The sequence below is a fragment of the Micromys minutus genome, assembly GCF_963924665.1.
Source record: "Micromys minutus genome assembly, chromosome: 6".
In the NCBI taxonomy this organism is placed as follows: Eukaryota; Metazoa; Chordata; class Mammalia; order Rodentia; family Muridae; genus Micromys; species Micromys minutus.
This window is the reverse complement of record NC_137975.1, coordinates 64,603,592-64,621,329: the sequence shown is the minus strand read 5'-3', so window position 1 is coordinate 64,621,329 and position 17,738 is coordinate 64,603,592. Positions and strand designations below refer to the sequence as shown.

General features: G+C 38.8%; 1 protein-coding gene across 1 annotated transcript in view; it reads left to right on the top strand.

Annotated features, from left to right (window-relative positions):
• RYR2 (ryanodine receptor 2) overlaps positions 1-17,738 on the top strand; it is a gene marked incomplete at both ends in the record, with an annotated part of 539,514 nt that overhangs the window by 451,566 nt on the left and 70,210 nt on the right. Inside the window, 7 exons of the mRNA XM_080918509.1 lie at positions 3,542-3,676; positions 5,642-5,677; positions 6,709-6,821; positions 8,882-8,978; positions 11,288-11,391; positions 13,113-13,164; positions 14,734-14,787. Coding sequence (XP_080774635.1) covers positions 3,542-3,676; positions 5,642-5,677; positions 6,709-6,821; positions 8,882-8,978; positions 11,288-11,391; positions 13,113-13,164; positions 14,734-14,787 — 591 coding nt within the window. The remainder of the gene's footprint in view (positions 1-3,541; positions 3,677-5,641; positions 5,678-6,708; positions 6,822-8,881; positions 8,979-11,287; positions 11,392-13,112; positions 13,165-14,733; positions 14,788-17,738) is intronic.

Genomic DNA, 17,738 nt, shown 5'->3' with positions numbered 1-17,738 from the left:
TAAACTGCAAAACTCTAACTCTCTCTCTCTCTCTCTCTCTCTCTCTCTCTCTCTCTCTCTCCCTCCCTCCCTCCCTCCCTCCCTCTCCCTCTCTCCCTCTCTCCCTCCCCCCCTCCCCCTCCTCTCTCTCCCCTCTCCCTTCCTTTTTCCTTCCTTCTACACCTTCCTTCCTTCCTTCCTTCCTTCCTTCCTTCCTTCCTTCCTTCCTCCCTCCCTCCCTCCCTCCCTCCCTCCCTCTCTCTTTTTAAAAGTAGATTTGTTTACAATGCATCCTGACCACAGTTTCCCTTCCTTCTACTATTCCCAGCTCCCAACCTCCTCCTGCCTCTATCTTCAGAAAAGCCTCCAAGAGATAGCATCCAAACATGACAACACAAAATTCAAGAGTGGCAAAAAGCCTCACACTGAGGCTGTATGAGGCAACCCGTCAGAGGAAAGGGTCCCATGAACAGGCAGATGAGTCAAAGACACACCTGCTCCCGATGTTTTATGGAACTCAGTTAGGAGTTCTACAAAACACCAAGCTAACAGACATAGCAGACATGAAAAGGACCTGGTGCGAACCAATGCAGGCCCCATACTAGCTAGTCCAGCCTCTACGATCATATGCTTAGATGATTCGGTGGGCTATGTTCTCCTGTTTTCCTTCACCTCTTTGTTCCTATTTTGTTAATTTCAGCCCCAGACTTGATTATTTCTTGCAGTCTACTCCTCTTAGGTATGCTAACTTCTTTTTGCTCTGGATGTTTCCAGTGTGTAGTGAGATCGCCCCCTCTCTGGAGTTTAGTGCTATGAACATTTTAGCACTGCTTTGATTGTATCCCATAAGTTTGTGTATGCTGTATATTCATTTTTTTTGTGAATTCTAGAAAGTCTTTAATTGCTTTCTTTATTTCTGCCTTGGCCTATTTTTTCATTCAGTAGGAAATAGTTTAGTTTCCACGGGTTTGTAAGCTTTCTGTTGTTTCTATTGTTGATGCCCAACTTTAAACCTGGTACTGTGATAGGTTGCAGTGAGTTATTTCAGTTTTCTTGCATCTGTTGAGATTTGCTTTGTTTCCAAGCATGTGGTCAGTTTTGGAGACTGTCCCATGAGGTGCAGACTAGAAGGCATATTCCTTTTTTAATGCTCTATAAACATATCTTAGGTGTATTTGATTTATAATGTCTGCTATCTCCAGTATGTCTCTGTTTAGTTTTTGTCTGGATGACCTGTCCATGAGTGAGAGTCAGGCATTGAAGTCTCCCACCATCATTGTGTGAGAGTCAGTATACAATTTAAGGTGTATTAGTGTTTCTTTTAGTGGGTGACCTTGTGTCTGGGTATAGATGTTAAGAATTGAAATGTTGTCATCTTAGTGAATTTTTTCCTCTGATGAGTATGAAGTGTTCTTTCCTATCTTTTGTTATTAGTTTTGGTTTGAAGTCTATTACATTAGCTATTGAAATAGCTATATCAGCTTGATTCTTAGATATGTTTGCTTGTCAAGTCTTTTCTCAACCCTTCACTCCGAGGTAATGTCTTCTGTTGAAGTTGAGTATGTTTCTTGGATGCAGCAGAAGCATGGATTCCGTTTTGCATCCATTCTGAACCCGTTTCTTTTTATTGAGGAATTGAGACCATTTATATTGGGAGTTATTAATGTCCAATGATTGCTGATTCTTGTTACTTTATTGTTGGTTTTGTTTGTGGTGGTGGTAGTATTAGTGGTATGTGCCTGTGTTTGTGCATGTGCTTGTGCCTGTTTGTTCCTTTTCCTTCTTTTGGTTTTGCTATTGGGAAAATTTATTTCTTGTATTTTCATGGGTGGAGTTAACCTCCTTTCTAGCACCTTCTGTAGAGCTGGGTTTGTATGTATATACGATTTAAATTTTATCATGGAAGATCTTATTTTCTCCATCTGTGGTAATTGAAAGTTTTGCTGGGTATAGTAATCTGGACTGGCATCTGTGGTGTTTTAGAGTCAGAAGCACATCAGTCCAGGTCATTCTGGCTTTTAGAACCTCCATTAAGAACTCAGGTATAATTCTAATAAATCTACCTTTTAATGTTACTTTGTTTCTTTTTTCCCCTTGCAACCTTTAATATTCTTTTGTGGTTGTTGTTGTGATTCTGTATATTTGGTGTTTTTATTATTTTGAGGTGAGAAGATTTTGTTTTCTAGTTCAATCTATTTCGTGTTCTGTAAGCTTCTTTTACCTTTATAGGCAGCTCCTTCTTTAGGTTAGGATAATTTTCTTCGATGATTTTATTGAAAATATTTTCTGTGCTTTTGAGCTGGGATTCTTCTCCTCCCTCTATTCCTACTATTTTTAGGTTTAGTCTTTTCATAGTGTCCAAGCTTTGCTGGGTATTTTGTGTCATGGATTTTTTTAAATTTAACACTTTCTTTGACTGATATATTCATTTCTTCTATCGTATTTTCAATGCCCGAGATTCTCTCTTCAATCTCTTATATTCTGTCAGTGAAGCTTGCCTCTCAAGTTCGTATTCGATTTCCTAAATTTTTCATTTCCAAGATTCCCTTGATTTGTGTTTTCTTTATTGTTTTGTTTCCATTTCCAGGGCATTAACCGTTTTGTTTCCTTCAACTGTTAGCTGTTACTTGCTTTCTTTAAAGGATTTATATATTTACTTCAATTGTTTGTGTTTTTTTGTCTTTCATACAGAATTTGTTCACTTCCTCTATGACCTATATCTATATCTAATCTTTATATAGTTGGTTTTAAGGTTTTTTCCTTATGTTTTAGCTATGTGGAACAATCAGGGTCTGCTTTGGTAGGAGAGCTTTGACAGTCATTCTCACTGTTTCACTTCTGTGAGTTTCTGTCACAGGGAAAAAAACATGGGATTCTTGTTGATATTTCATAGTATGGTGTCAAAAACACAGTCCTGGGGGTTTCCAAGGCCTCTTGGGTGAGGCTGTGTGACCCTGTACTGCTGATTGGTGACTTTCCCAAGTCACTCTAAGGGGCTTCTGTGGCTGTAGGGAGTTTTCAGGTCCCCACCACACCAAGGTTCCAGTTGCCTGCCACATATTTCCCTGCTAATTGCATCTTAACTACTCTAGGAAAATATTCCCAAATTACCCATTAGGTAGGTCACATTTCTTCCCAGTAGCCCTGAATAAAATGATAAAAAAATAGTAATAATTTTCTTTTTCTGACCTCTGGATAGCATTTGCTTGCTTTTTTAGTGATATGTTTAATATGTGCATTGTGAAATGTAGATATACAGAAACAGTAAACTGATTATTACAGTCAAGCAAAGCTGACCTTTCCATTTTCTTACACAGTTGCCTATTTGTGTATTTCTATATAGGTTTTAAATCCTCTCAGTAAGTTTTGGTAATATAGCACCATCTTGCTACACAAACTATTATGCAGTCTAGTGGCTCTCTAGACTTCTCCTATTCAACTGTATTTCTGTAGGTGTTTTAGGACTGTTCTGTGTTTGACTAGTGATCCAGGTAGACACAGTTAGTGATCATGTGGGATTCCTTCTCTCTTCAGTTGCCACCCTGTGTTTACTTCCCCATAGCTGGAAGACCCCGCAATCAGGTGGCAGATGGCTCTATACAAAGACTTGCCAAACAGGACAGAAGACACGTCAGACCCAGAGAGGACAGTGGAGCGTGTCCTGGATATAGCAAATGTGCTTTTTCACCTTGAACAGGTCAGACTTTTGTGTTAATTCAATCATGATTGCCTTAGACACATAAAATATTTTTAAATGTATATCTGTTTTCAACTGTGGTCCCCCAAGCCCCACATATATGTTCATTAGTATGAGCATGAAATTTGTTATTCCAGGATTATAGTTTTCAGAAACATTTGTAGATACTTTGCTTCAAGAGATCAAGGCCTTTGTTTTATTATATTTTTAAAGCTTTTCTAAAATCCTGTAAATTGTTAGTAATAGACTTTATTCTAAACATGTCTAACAAACTATCTCAGAGTTGTACCAGATATCAAATGTTATATTTTATGTCATTTTTAATGCCTCACATAAAATATGTCTGAGATAATTTTTCTTTCACTGGTTTTTATATCTGAAGTGTTTTCTCTTTTACCTGTTTAACATTTGGGTACCATTTTATGAGAGATTTTGAGCAATTTTTCTCTGAGATAAAAAGTAAATTACATTTATAGAAGAGTAATACACTGACAGTAAAACCCTAAACGATGAGATGCTTTTGGGACATTTTCCAATCATCTCCTATTTTCACTCCCAAGTTCTTGTATGTTTTATTCTCTATATTGTCCCCTCAGTTCAAGAATTTGCAAAGCAGTAATTTTTGAGACACTCTCAGAAGACTATATAGTGTATGTATATTGTAATTTTATAAAAGCAATCTTTTACAAAATTCATATACCCAGGCAATTTTTTTTTGGTTTGCATGCATGTATATAAAGTTGCTTGTATAAAGTTTAAGCAGATTAAATAAAACTATACTAAATACACAGAAACATGTTCCTTTTTAGCATAACAACTAGTCAACAAGGCATTAGAGGGTTGGAGAGAGGGCTCAGTAAGTAAATGGCTTGTCATGCAAGCAGGAGTTCCTGAGTTCAAATCCCTGGCACTCTTGTACAGGCTGACTATGATGGCACATGCCTGTTACTTCAACACTGGGGTGGAGAAAGGACAGGAAGACTCTGAGGACTTGCTGGTTAGGCAGCCTACTGAGTTCAGTGAGAGATCCTACCTCAGATACTAAGACGGGGAGGATTAAAAACACTTTACACTGATTTCTTCCCTCTGCTCACTATTACACCAACATGAGCTTCTAGCCCCCCACACATATGAAGTATTTAAAATAAAAAACAAGATTACATCAGGTTGAGAAGCAAGAGTCATCTACCAGTAGGTGTCTGAAAATGCCTACGAGATATACATTATTAATACCGAATCTGAAATAATAAAACCCCCTGAGCCATCCCAGGAACCTTTCTACCTGTGCTAAAGGAAGGGATACATTTTGATTTTCTATAGCCTTTATCTACATTTGCATGTATAATCACAACATCTATAAATGTATCATTTTGATTTAAACTAGATATTGTTTGGATATCTAATCTTGCCCTGGCTGGTAAAATAACATATAAAGATGGTTTAAAGTAACCTCTCCAAGTAACTGAATTTTTCTTTATATATAATTCTCTGCCAAATGTTGGGACTAGATGTCAGTTGGATGTTGTTCTGTCTATTCCACAAATGTATCTCAGGTGCTCAAGCTTCATGTGCACCTCTGGGTTGTCTGTGTATTCAGCAGAATGCCATGTGTTCATCAAAGCTTTTAAAGTCTCAGACCCCCAGTGTGGAATTTTATATCGGGATGCATTGGCTCTCCCTGGGTAACTCAGCTCTTCATCCTGTTTTAATCTACATTATCTTCAATAAGAGTTTATTCCACCTAATATACCCATCAAGACACCAACTAAGGTGGCCTTTTGCTAGTTATATTGATCCTAAGTGCTTATCAATTAGACAGATTGCCCTGTTAAAAACGTCTGCAATGACCCAGTCAGTCTTAACATTTTCTTCAAGAATTATCATATTCATATTCTGAGCATTGACTGCAAGGCATAATATATCTGGCTTCACTCTGGGCTAACATAACATTTTCATTTTTTCCAGAAATCTATGTATACTGGCCGGCGATATTTCAGTCTGGGAAGTATAGTGCTCCATTGCCTAGAGAATACTAATTAATTGACCAAACCATATTGTAAATTTGTCTTCTTTCTAATACTTATGATTAATCTTCTTTTTTTTCTCTTGGAATTTCAAGCACCATTATTCAAACGAATAGTCTGTTTGCATCATTTCTTGCAACTTTCAAACTCCCATTTATCTTACCTAACAAACATAGCTATACGCTTTAAACCCTTCTATTTACTCCTCGTACTCAGCTCGCAAAGCCTTGTTATCTCCTTTTATTAAAGAGCAGTGGGCTTTTCATGAACGCTTGTTGTATTTGTGGCTATCATCCCTAGATTAAGAGTAGTTTCGACAGATATGTGAGGACATTTCTGTATAAGAAAATAAACCAAGACAAAAGAATCAAATCAAGCAAAACAAACCAAAATCCCCAGAAAGGGGACTTAGAAAGGAAACAAGGATCTGAGTTTGACCACCAGAACCTACGTCTCAAACGTTGGGTCTGGGTATGTGCTCCGAATCCCAGCATTGGGGAGAATCTCTGGGACACGATGGCTACTCAACCTATCCCAACTGGTGAATATCAGGCCAGTAAGAGACCTTGTCCCAATAAGTCAAGGAAGGTGGTAACTGAGGAAGGACACCCAAGGTTGTTCACTAGCTTCCATGTGCCTGCTCACCTGTGTGCACATGCACCTATGCACAGATATACACACATATGCATAAACGTAAAAAAAAAAAAAAGCTTAAAGTACTTAAAAATTTGAGCATGGTACAAAAAGATTTTACATAGAATGTTTTTTTTCTGTCTCTTTGATTTTAAAGATAACAAGGCTTAGGAGCTACAGGCTGTTTGGAAAATATGTACCATTTGAAAGCATCTCAAATTTAGCTTGGGATAATCCTGAGGATACAATCTCCACCAAAATACTTGTTAGGTAGTTTGACATAAATTTAAAGAACGGTTGATTAATGCTTTAACACTGAGGGTTGTTATTGATTGGGGCTGGAAATGTATGTTTATTTGTGCTGTTCTTCCTCAGGTGGAACATCCTCAGAGATCAAAGAAAGCAGTGTGGCACAAACTGCTCTCTAAGCAGAGAAAAAGAGCTGTTGTGGCATGCTTCCGGATGGCCCCCTTGTATAACCTACCAAGGTCAGATTTTTTAAAAATGTTTAAAAGAAAATAATTTTCTTCTCAAAATAATGGGGGGGCAATGAAAATCTTCCTAGGTGATCTGCCAAGACACTGGAGTCTTGGCTACTCTTAACTTTCTGCAAGTAACCATATTCCCATTGTGTTGGTTAATTTTCTATTATTGTGATAAAACACCAGGACCAAAGGTAACATGTGGACAAGAGTTTGTGTGGGCTTAAGGTTTCAGACCCTGTAAGAGTTGGTCATGAAGGGGATGTGGTGGAAAAGCAGATGAAGTAACAAGCTCACATCCTGAACTGCAAATACACGGTAGAGAGAAAATTGGAAGCAGTGTGAGTCTTTAAACTCTCAAAGCCCAACTCTAATAACACAATTCCTCTGATTAGGCCATACTTCCCCTCCCCCAACAGTTTTACCAACTGGGGAAAATTATCCAAATGCCCAAGACAGTGGGGGACGTTTTTCATTCAAACCACCACAATTATGTCTTGTACACAGGGCTGAGTTTAACTGTATCTCTTTGGAGCATCTGATCTTTCCTTCTGTATGATTGTACAGCAAGGTTATAATTTCTGGTTGTTACATTGTGTACACTATTCAGGTTACTCCCCTCTCTGATTTCTACTTTAAGGTCCAACATAATTTTAAGTTTCTATTTTCCTAACCCTAGACAGCAACCAGCGTCTTGCAATTAAATACCTTTCTAAGATATTGGAGAAAAGATTTGTTTTACAAAGACATCATTTAAACCATTTCAGGAACATCTGAACTGAGTTATGTGAATTTGTATTTCCCTAAGGGTTGAATATGTCTCTTTAGAAGTCTAAATGTTATGTGCATGACACCGAGGTTTTTAAAACAGCTGAGCACATCTTTTGGCTTGCCTTTCTTGTGTGCTAAAGTTTACAGTGATTTCTAGTGTTTCCAAACATGTTGCTAGTTCCTTTCCTATTTTCAAGATTCTTCTTAAACCCATCTGGCCATTATGCCTCTGCCTTTTTAACACACTTCTGATTTTGTTAAGTGTAGAATTCCTTCACACAATGGTATCGTTCTGTTACTTCTAATATATTATCCACACAGTATTCTCTTGTCCTTTCTCACTTAAATCTTACTCATTTCTCTCAGCATCATGATGAATTCATTGAATCATTAGTCCTCGTTGATTTTTTTTTTTTATTTCATAGGCAAACAGCTTTTTTAGATGCATCTTATTTGTGTGTGTGTGTGTGTGTGAGAGAGAGAGAGAGAGAGAGGGAGGGAGGGAGGGAGGGAGGGAGGGAGGGAGAGAGAGAGAGAGAGCAGTGGTATGGGTGTGGGGTTGCATATGTATCCAGTAATGAGAGAGGACAAGGATGTATTAGACTTCCTGGAGCTGGAGTTGCAGATGGTCATGAGCCAGCTGCCATGGTTACTGGGAACGGAGCTTGGGTCCTCTTGAAGAGGAGTTTGCACTTTTAACTGCAGTTTAACTGCAAAGCTACCTCTTCAACCTCAGGTATCAACTTTTCAGAGTCAGTGTTCCAAGATTTCACCTTCATTCATACAATTGTCAAAAGTTCACTTAATACATTCCACTCTGGGAGAGCCAGAGCCTGTGTTTGAAGTTAAGTTAAATACAGGCTAATTCTCAAAATGACACTTAGATGATTTAGCAAGAATCACACCGGGAAACACTAAGCACTATTTAACTAATGTCTGTCTAATGTACTTCCCACCATGTATCACACTTCAGTTCTTAGGAGAGTGAGATATCATGTGATGGGATGATTACTCTTGTTGCAAGGACAAGAATTGTGGACATTGAAATCTTAACTGATGTTGCAAGAGCTCAGGAATGTCTGAGCTCAGACTAAACCCAAAGTCAATATGTGATCTGAGAAAACTCCTTTTATTGGGCACAAGGAGTCATCTATGAAGAGGTGGATGGATCTATAATAGGAAGTTTATTTTTTCATTTTATATTTTAGTACACAGATAATCTGTTAATAAGTGCTATTGAGTTCTCATTCATATATTTAAAAATCCCTTTGTTTGACATTGTATTTATCTTTTAGGCATCGGGCTGTCAATCTGTTTCTTCAGGGATATGAAAAGTCTTGGATTGAGACAGAAGAGCATTACTTTGAGGATAAATTGATTGAAGATTTAGCGGTAAGCTCTTTAATGGGGTTATGAAATAGAAGAAGATTGAAAGAAAACCATTACGCCACACATTGGTATTAGAAATCTATAATTCCCAATGTTGCCGAACTTACTGCTTGTGACAAAATACCCCTCTTTTATTTTTCAATATAGCTATTAATATCAAATAATTCAGAATAGGAAATGAAAAGTATTAGTGTCTTATCAACTAAGTTAGTCTCTGAAACTGTCTCAAAACTTAAAGTGATGATAACATCCTGAAGAAATTATTCACACCAAGTAATCTGAAGACTAACAAATGCTTGCCGACCTTCAAAAGTAGACACGTCGGAAGATGCACATCCATGTGTGACTTCTCACAGATGCTGAAGCACCATGTGGTCTCTGCACACTACTGCATTCTTGGTTTCTATAACGCTGAATTTGGTCTGTCCTCCACTCATGTTTCTTGCCCTTATTATTTCTGTCTAACAAGACTATCTCATTCCATAAGCCTAGAACAACTATCTCTCTGCCCTGGTCAGGGAATGAGGTTTTTGTTTATTTTGTTTGTTTTCTGTTTTGTTTTGTCTGGTTTCTCATAAGTGGGGCGGGCACAGAGGAGAAAGAAGTTGGTACTCGGCAGGCAGAGCTTCCGTCTAACAGGATAGGAAGGGAAGCTGTGTATGGGGGGGTGACTCCACCCTGAAGGACAGGGGAGCAGCATTATCTTCTATAAGCTAAGCCACTGTTTTAAACCACTGTTCTAAATGAGCTCATAAGCCCAAGTCCCACAGAAGTCTGTGGCACGGCCAGACACATTATGATTTCCAAGTTAAAGATTTCCTCTCTGGAAGTCAATTTTAATTTACAATCTATGAGGAGCTGTACTAAACAAATGCAATGCAATGTCCCAAAGCCTAACCTTGGCTGCCCTTCTCTCCTCTCTCCAACAGGCCATTACATTGCTCAAATTGGCTCCTGGTTCACTATATAGCCAAGGATAGCCTTGGTCTGGTTCTTGTGTCTTCGATCTCATGAGTTTTGGGATTCTGTGTTGGGTTACCAGATCCCTTTGTAGGCTACCAGATCCCCAGGACCTCGTGTGTGCCAGCCAAATAGTCTATCAATTGAGCCCCAGCTCCAGTCCTAACCCCATCACACTATCAAAACAACCACAGACTATTTAGATATCTTGTACAATATTAACTACCAATGACATGAAGATTCTCAACACAGTAAAATCTCCTTTCATGGATAAAGGAAAGTAGGCCAAATAGGAAAAAAAATCTCTGGAAACATAAAATTCATTAAGTCATTCAGCAAAATCAGGATCAGTCAATTCTGTAGGCAAAAAAATACTTTTTTTTTCAATTATGAAATTTTATCTAATGTTATTATCATTTTTTTTTTTTGGTTTTCAAAGTGACTAAAAGTGAAAAAGAACATGCACATACTTCAGACACTAATCCATTTTGTGTTCTTTATCAGTTTTTGTTAAAGCCTAGAAAATACTTTATGTGATAAATATTGTTGTATGGACTTAACTATCACACATCATGTGACATTTTATGCTTAAATATTATATTTTGCCCATTCTAAAGCTGAACTTTCTTCTCTGTCCTGAATACTCTTTTTGCTAACTTTAAATCTTGCTTACAAGAATGTTTTTTTTAAGTTTTGTGAATTATCTTTGTTCATCTTTTTTATCAAATTGCTAAGTGCTTCTTCTGTTTTATACCATAAGTGTAATCAGCACATGTGTTAGATTTATATATGTATTATATTATGTATTATATAAACACAAAGCACACACACACACACACACACACACACACATATATATATATGCACACATATACATATCATATGCTGATTTTTAGGATTTGCTGGCCATCAAACCTAATCTAATCAGTGAACTGCATGTTCAAAGAGACTCTGTTACAAAAATCAAAATGGATGGCTTCTAAGGAATGATGACTCCTGAGGTTGACCTCTGACCTCTGCACACATTGTCATACATACATTGTCACACATACATCCATCTGCCCCTTCCCCCATCAGATATTATGCAAAGCACACATATGCACACATACAGCTCAGCAAGCAAACAAAGATGTTTCTTTTATTCTCTCTGCCATTCATAGTATGGCTTCAGTTACTGAGACACTGTCTTGCTATATAGCACATGAAGGCTTTCAATTTGCAATTCCTCTGATCCTCCTGCCTCCACCTCTTAAGAGCTGGGATTGCAGAGATAAGCCACAATGCTGATCTTAAGCATTTGTTTTAAATGAGAACTGTTATATAGTTGTGTGCTTCCCCCCCCCTTTTTTCAGAAACCAGGGGCTGAACTCCCAGAAGAAGATGAAGCCATGAAAAGAGTTGATCCACTCCATCAGCTTATTCTTCTGTTCAGCCGCACGGCCTTGACAGAGAAATGGTATGGTGGGGAGTGCTAATACAGACCTAGGAGGCACTGATAAAAAAAAAAAACCCACATCTAATCCTCATCTGTCATTTTCACATGTCTAATTCACAGGTCATATGATCTGTCTGACATAAATCTGTAGAGTAGCATCAACTGTTTTGTTGTTGTTGTTTGGTTTGGGGTTTTGGTCTTTAAACCATGAGGAGCTGGGAAGATGGCTCAGTCAGTAAAGTACTTGCCTCGCAATCATGAGGACCTGAGATTGATCCCATAACTCATATAAAAAAGCCAGACATGGTCATGTGTGCATGTAATCCCAGTACAGGAGAGGGGAGGAGAAACAGGCTGATTCCTGAGATTCTCTGACCAGAAAACCTGGGCTAATCATTGAGCTCCAGCGAGAGATCCTGTGTCAAAAGCCAAAGCAGATGGCTTCTAAGAAATGATGGTACTGGAGGTTGACCTCTGACCTCTGCACACACCCATACATGCATATGTTCTCTCATATCAATCAATCAATCTTCGGACCCCATTCCCAAATCTATCAAGGGATTCTGGGTTTTCTTAAGTCTGTATTAGGCTGATTTTGTTGATCCCTACACAAAGTTTTTGTTTATCAAAAGCTGTCATTATAAATAAAACAAAAATTACTAAAAGGAAGGAAAATCTGTTGCAGAGAATGCATGAAAACTAGTGACCTTCATCTTCCCTTTAGAGGAAATCTCACATTTAAATGATGACTTAGAAGCCTTTAGGTTCTGGGTGTGACCTTTGGTAGCATCTCTCAGATCTGTTTCTAGGCTATTGTCTACTTTTCTTGCCTTTACTCCTGGTCATACATGCGTATCAAAGCTTTAGAGAGCAAACTCCTGTGGAGTTACATGACAAATGCAATGAATATGCCTTGGCTTCTTCTCCCCACTGAGGCTCTAAAAGATGTTAGCTCTGTGAGTGGGCCTTGGTAGAGCCTATAGAACCTTTGTCTAATTTTCTGCCTTTGGGCCTCGGGTCTTATCCTTTCTCTTCAGACCCCAGAAGATTATTTAATTATTAGTATACACATGGGTCTTCTCCCAAGTCCTGAAGCACTATGTGATCTCTGGCACCACAGTAAGCTGGGTCTTTCCTTCTTAATACTAAATGTGGTCCATCTTTCAGCACACATTTTCTCTCTCTTATTATTCCCCACTAACAAAACCATCTCATCTGATAAGTGTAGAACAACAGTCTGTCTGACCTGGTGAGGTAATGAGGTATTTCTCATAAGTGAAGTTGGGACCTGCTATAATACTTTAGCAAATGTTAGACAGTCCCCATAGGAACTTAATTGTCCGGGCCATCTCATTATTTTTAACTGTGACATTATACGTCTTTGAGTCTTCCATTAGATGTCACGTATTTCTCTGCTGTCAAAAGATCTGTGCCACTTAAGTTTTCTTCTTCACATTCTATAGTTTGAAGAAAATTGGTTGTTCTGTTTATTTGTATGAACATAATAGGGTACATTTATTCTCACACTTGAAGGACTCTGCTGTAAGGTCAGGAGAAGCATTTGCTGAAGACCTCTAAGGTCTTTACTTTCTGATTATAAAAGTTTGTTGGCAAACACGTACTCTTGTCTAAATTTTATGTCATTGTTGAAAGGGGCCAACAGTTACTTTACATAGGGATGGTTTCTATACAACTACCTCCCTTCTACTTATGAATTGATATTTCTTTACTTGGTTTCATAGCAAACTGGAGGAAGATTTTTTATACATGGCGTATGCAGACATTATGGCAAAGGTAAGTACACATCTTTCTTGTTTTTAATATTTAATGAAGTAAGCTATTTCTATTTGCCAAAGGGTAAGAATGTGCACTATGTACCTGTAGAGTTTAACGTGCTGGAAATAATAGGAGTAATAAGAGGTAGAGAGATGGCTCGGTGGTTGAGCTACTTGTTCTTTCAAAGTGCTGAGTGCAGTCCCCAGTACCCTCATCTCTCAGGAAGCTAACAATCACCTTACAGTAGCTTTAGAAGATCCACAGTCTACTTTTTTCCTGTATGAAAACCTGCATGCACATTTGCACATATATTCAAACACATGCATTTGTGCATGAGCACATACATACACTTCCACACACGAATTTAAAAGTAAATCTTTAAAAACTTGAAACAGTTATATTAAAACTGCTAGGTTAAAGAGATGGCTCTGTGGTTAAGAGCACTTACTGCCCTTGCTGAAGTCTGGAGTTTCGGTTCCCAGCACCCACCCCAGGTGGTTCACAACTGTCTGCAACTCCAGCTTTGTGTTATCCAAACACCTTCTTGAGGCCTTCATGGGTGGTATACACACATGTAGATGCACATTCATCCATTATATATATATATATATATATATATATATATATATATATATATTGTGTGTGTGTGTGTGTATGTGTGTGTGTGTGTGTGTGTGTGTAATGGATGAATTCATACAATGTGTGTGGGGGTGCGGGGGAGAAATGGGGAAAGAAGCAGACAGACAGATAGACATTTCTTTTTTGGGAGTTCTAAACTGTGAGAGGGCTGGCATTAAATAGAGTAGCAGTATTTGCTACTTTTGTTATTTCTTAATAAGAATTGATATATACAAATAGAAGTCCAGTTTCTCCTGAGATTTCAACGTTGGGTGCCATGCACTAAGAGGAGAGCCTCAGAATTTAGACTGTCATATGGAGGTGTGTCGGAGTTTTAACATGAAAGATAACCCACAGACACACGTGGTTCGACACCTGGTCATCAGAGGGCGTTGTGTTTAAAGGAGGCAGTGGAATCTTGTTGGTAGACGGCATGGATGGTAGAGGTGGATCACTGGGCAATTTTCTTGGAGGATCATCAGCTGGCCTGCTTCTGTCCCAAGCTTCTTGCTTTCTATCTGTTGCCATGTTCTATCTGGCAGCTTCATAGTCCTATGGGCAGGATCAGCGCCATCACCATGTTTTTCATGACCTGGAGCCCAAGCAAGCCTCTCTTCCTTAAGCCAATAGCACGGCATGTCAAAGGGATGACTGTGCATGCACGTCTGGGGTCTGGTATCTCAGGTTGCCTTCTAAGTTCACGCTCCCAAACCATCAGAATCAGATTGCTGTAGACTTCATTATCTCACCCCAGAGGAGAGGAAGGCAGTAGACGCAAGCTCATGATCAAATCTGAAGGAACAGAGACACTAAGAGATGGTTAGGTTACATCCACTGGGCTTCAGTAATGCTCACAGAATGTTAATACAAATCCCTTGGAGTTTATGTTAAACAACCATTTTGTATTTTATCTCTCCTCTTATCCTCCTTCCCTTTGTTTTTTTTTTTTTTGCTTTTCTCTCAAATCAGAGTTGTCACGATGAAGAAGACGATGATGGTGAAGAGGAAGTGAAGAGCTTTGAAGTAAGATGGATCTTTCTAGAGCTGCCTTTTCCCCACTTGGAGACATTGTTTCATGGCTTACAATGGAATTTTGTGTTTCTTGCTTCATGGCTTATTGCAGCTTATCGTGTCCAGGAATTGCATGTCAGAGCTGGATGGACAGACCTGAGTCCTAGTGTTTGCTAAGACAAAAGCAGGACATGTAGAGCAATCGAATAGTACAGTGAAGCCCATATGTCCAGAATGAGTGTACCTGGCAGCCCAGGAAGATGATACCTCTTCAAATTACTCTCATGGCAGGGATGCTGCGGTCTGAAATTGCCAATAGACACGAGGAAAATACCCATGGAAGAACAACCCAGCATCAAGTTTCTAATGACTCCATTGGTGTTAGATTCATTTGTTCTTTCCTGAATCAATTGGCCTCATGCCATCTGCCCAATTCGGTCACTCATTCAGTATACATATGTAAGTGGTTGCCGTGGTGCAGTTTGCTTGCATGGAGTAGAGGCGCATCTTTTCTAGGATAGATTTCATTTCATGATTATTTTCTCGAGCATTTTCAGCCTTTAAATATTGCCTATGATTTGAATTACTGCTTAATGTTAATCAGCTTTAAAGAAAGTTAAGTTCATTCCCCTACTTTTCTCAGAGTGTCCCTTGGCTTCTTTAGGAGACTAGCTAGCTGTCGGTAACTACCACTTTCTGGTTTGCTGTTAGAAAGAGAAATAAACTGGAAGTGGAGAATAGATTCTTCCTATTAGTTCACATATATGGACTTTGAGCTAGAAGTCTAGAGAAATATGAGAAGCCAGCAATGAGTCCTTAACTCATGGTGGAAACACAGTACGTTGAACCAAGGAATAAACTGATCTCACTTCCAGAAATAATCATTGTGACCTGCAGTACTGAAATCAGCATATTTACAAAAAAAAAACACAAACAAAAGAACAACCTAAATTGAGAATGACCCATGACTATTGCTGGCTGAGCAAAATGCCCTGATTAATTTCCTATGCAATCCTTGCTAAAGTGTGTGAGTTCTAGTCTTAAGTCCATCCTCCCTGTAAGGAGACAGGTAACGTAGAGCATTCCTCGAGCAGCAAATGATACTGTTTTCCTTTGCGGGTTATCCATTGTCTCCAGAGCAGCTGTTTATTGCTATTTTGCTTCTTGTCCTCATCCTTCCTTAAGGTCACAGGATCCCAACGCAGCAAGGTAAAGACATGTGTATGTGTGTATCTGTCTGGGTCTGAGTTTCAGTTTCTTGTGGCATTTACCTGTATTAGACCCAAAGTCTTGAACTTTTTTTGTGAGAAGAGGTCTTCAGAATCACTCTGTCAGTTTCTAGTGCCTAGCTTCTCTTCTTTGGTTCATTCCTCTTGCCCATTAAATGACTCATGCTTTGGAATTGTGTCCCCTGTGCTAACTCTGAGCTGCATCTCAATCTGGATGAGTTAAGGACGGATGGATAACTAGAAACTGTCCTGTACAGAAAGGGCCTCGGCCCCTGCACTTTGAATGTGACTTGTACCAGACTTCTTACCTAAAGCAGACACAGTAAAATGGCCTTTTCTTCTCTTTTTTCCCCCTTTCTTTATTTTTGTTCTTAAATTAGTACCTGGGATGTATGTATCATAATTTTAACACCGACTTTTACCACTTCATTAAATAAAAAGTACACTAGATGACAGTTTCTGCCTCTTGGCATTTAAATATTTCATATGGAAATTTTGCAAGCAGACACTTTGACCTAGAATTGCAAGATGTTTTTCCTTTGTATGGTTTCTGTGAAGTTTGAGCTTTATTTTCATGAGGCTACTTTTAACAGGAAAGTTGGTCACAAATATGCCCGGGAGGCAGTGCTCTCAATGGCTTTATTTTTGGAATGATGGCTATTAAGAATCTATTTAGAAGAAACAAATTGTAATGTTTTTAGCTCACTGGAATATGGTGTTCTTATTACATATCGAGATTATTGTAATATGACCATGTCTGATTCAGCCCCAATCTGATGGCTACCACAGTCCACAGCATCTAGGGGACATCACCATGAAATACAGAGTGAGCTTTTAGAATAGATAATGGTGGCTCCAATAATAATATCTTACATTTTGATTTCACCTTAGATAGAACTCATAAATTATCATGCGATGGAAACACGAATGAACCTTCTAACATTGATCAACCCCTTGGCTTCTTGGTTAGTTTGGATGCTGTGACCAAGAGTCCCTAATAGATGCAAAAGGAGGAGTGGATTAGATGGAACAGGGTGAGGAATTTCTAGCCAGAGAATTACTGAGAAGGTTGAATGAAGTCTTAGGGATCTGAAAGTCAATGGGATTGGTTTACAGGCCCAAACTTAGAGGCTTTGAAGAGGTTTGGAAAGGCTGACGGGACAAGTGTGAATGTAACAAGGAGGATGTGGGTCAAGCTGGGCAGAAAAATTAGCTGGAGCAGATGGGAAGGAAGGTTGCCTCTGGGTTTAGATCATTGGTCAAGTTCATCTGACAAGACCCAATTGTTAATCCCCAAACAGGAGAAGTGGGCCAGCAGCAGCAACCATCTCAGCCCAGGACAGGATTTTAAAGCTCCTGCAAATGGCCACTCATTCATAAGTAAAGCATTTGGCCATCTGTGAGGATTTTTACTTGCACACCAGTGGTCTTCTGATTTCTGTGTGAAATTTATACCTAATCCAGTAACATGCTGTTCTTTGCAAAACGTATGCTATATGAATACGTGTTATGACTTTTTTTAGTTTCAAAACAAGTTGTATGTAAGCCATCACCTATGAAAACCATTTACTCCGAGGTTGACCACTTGAGGCTACTGAAAACAGGAAAAAAGTTTACCCAGACAACTGGTTGATTGTTTTCCTTATCCATCTAGTGATCTGTCAGACTGTTTACACTGCAGTGTCTAGTGGTTTGACATAATTTCTGTGTAATCTCATTGCGGAATTCTCCCCT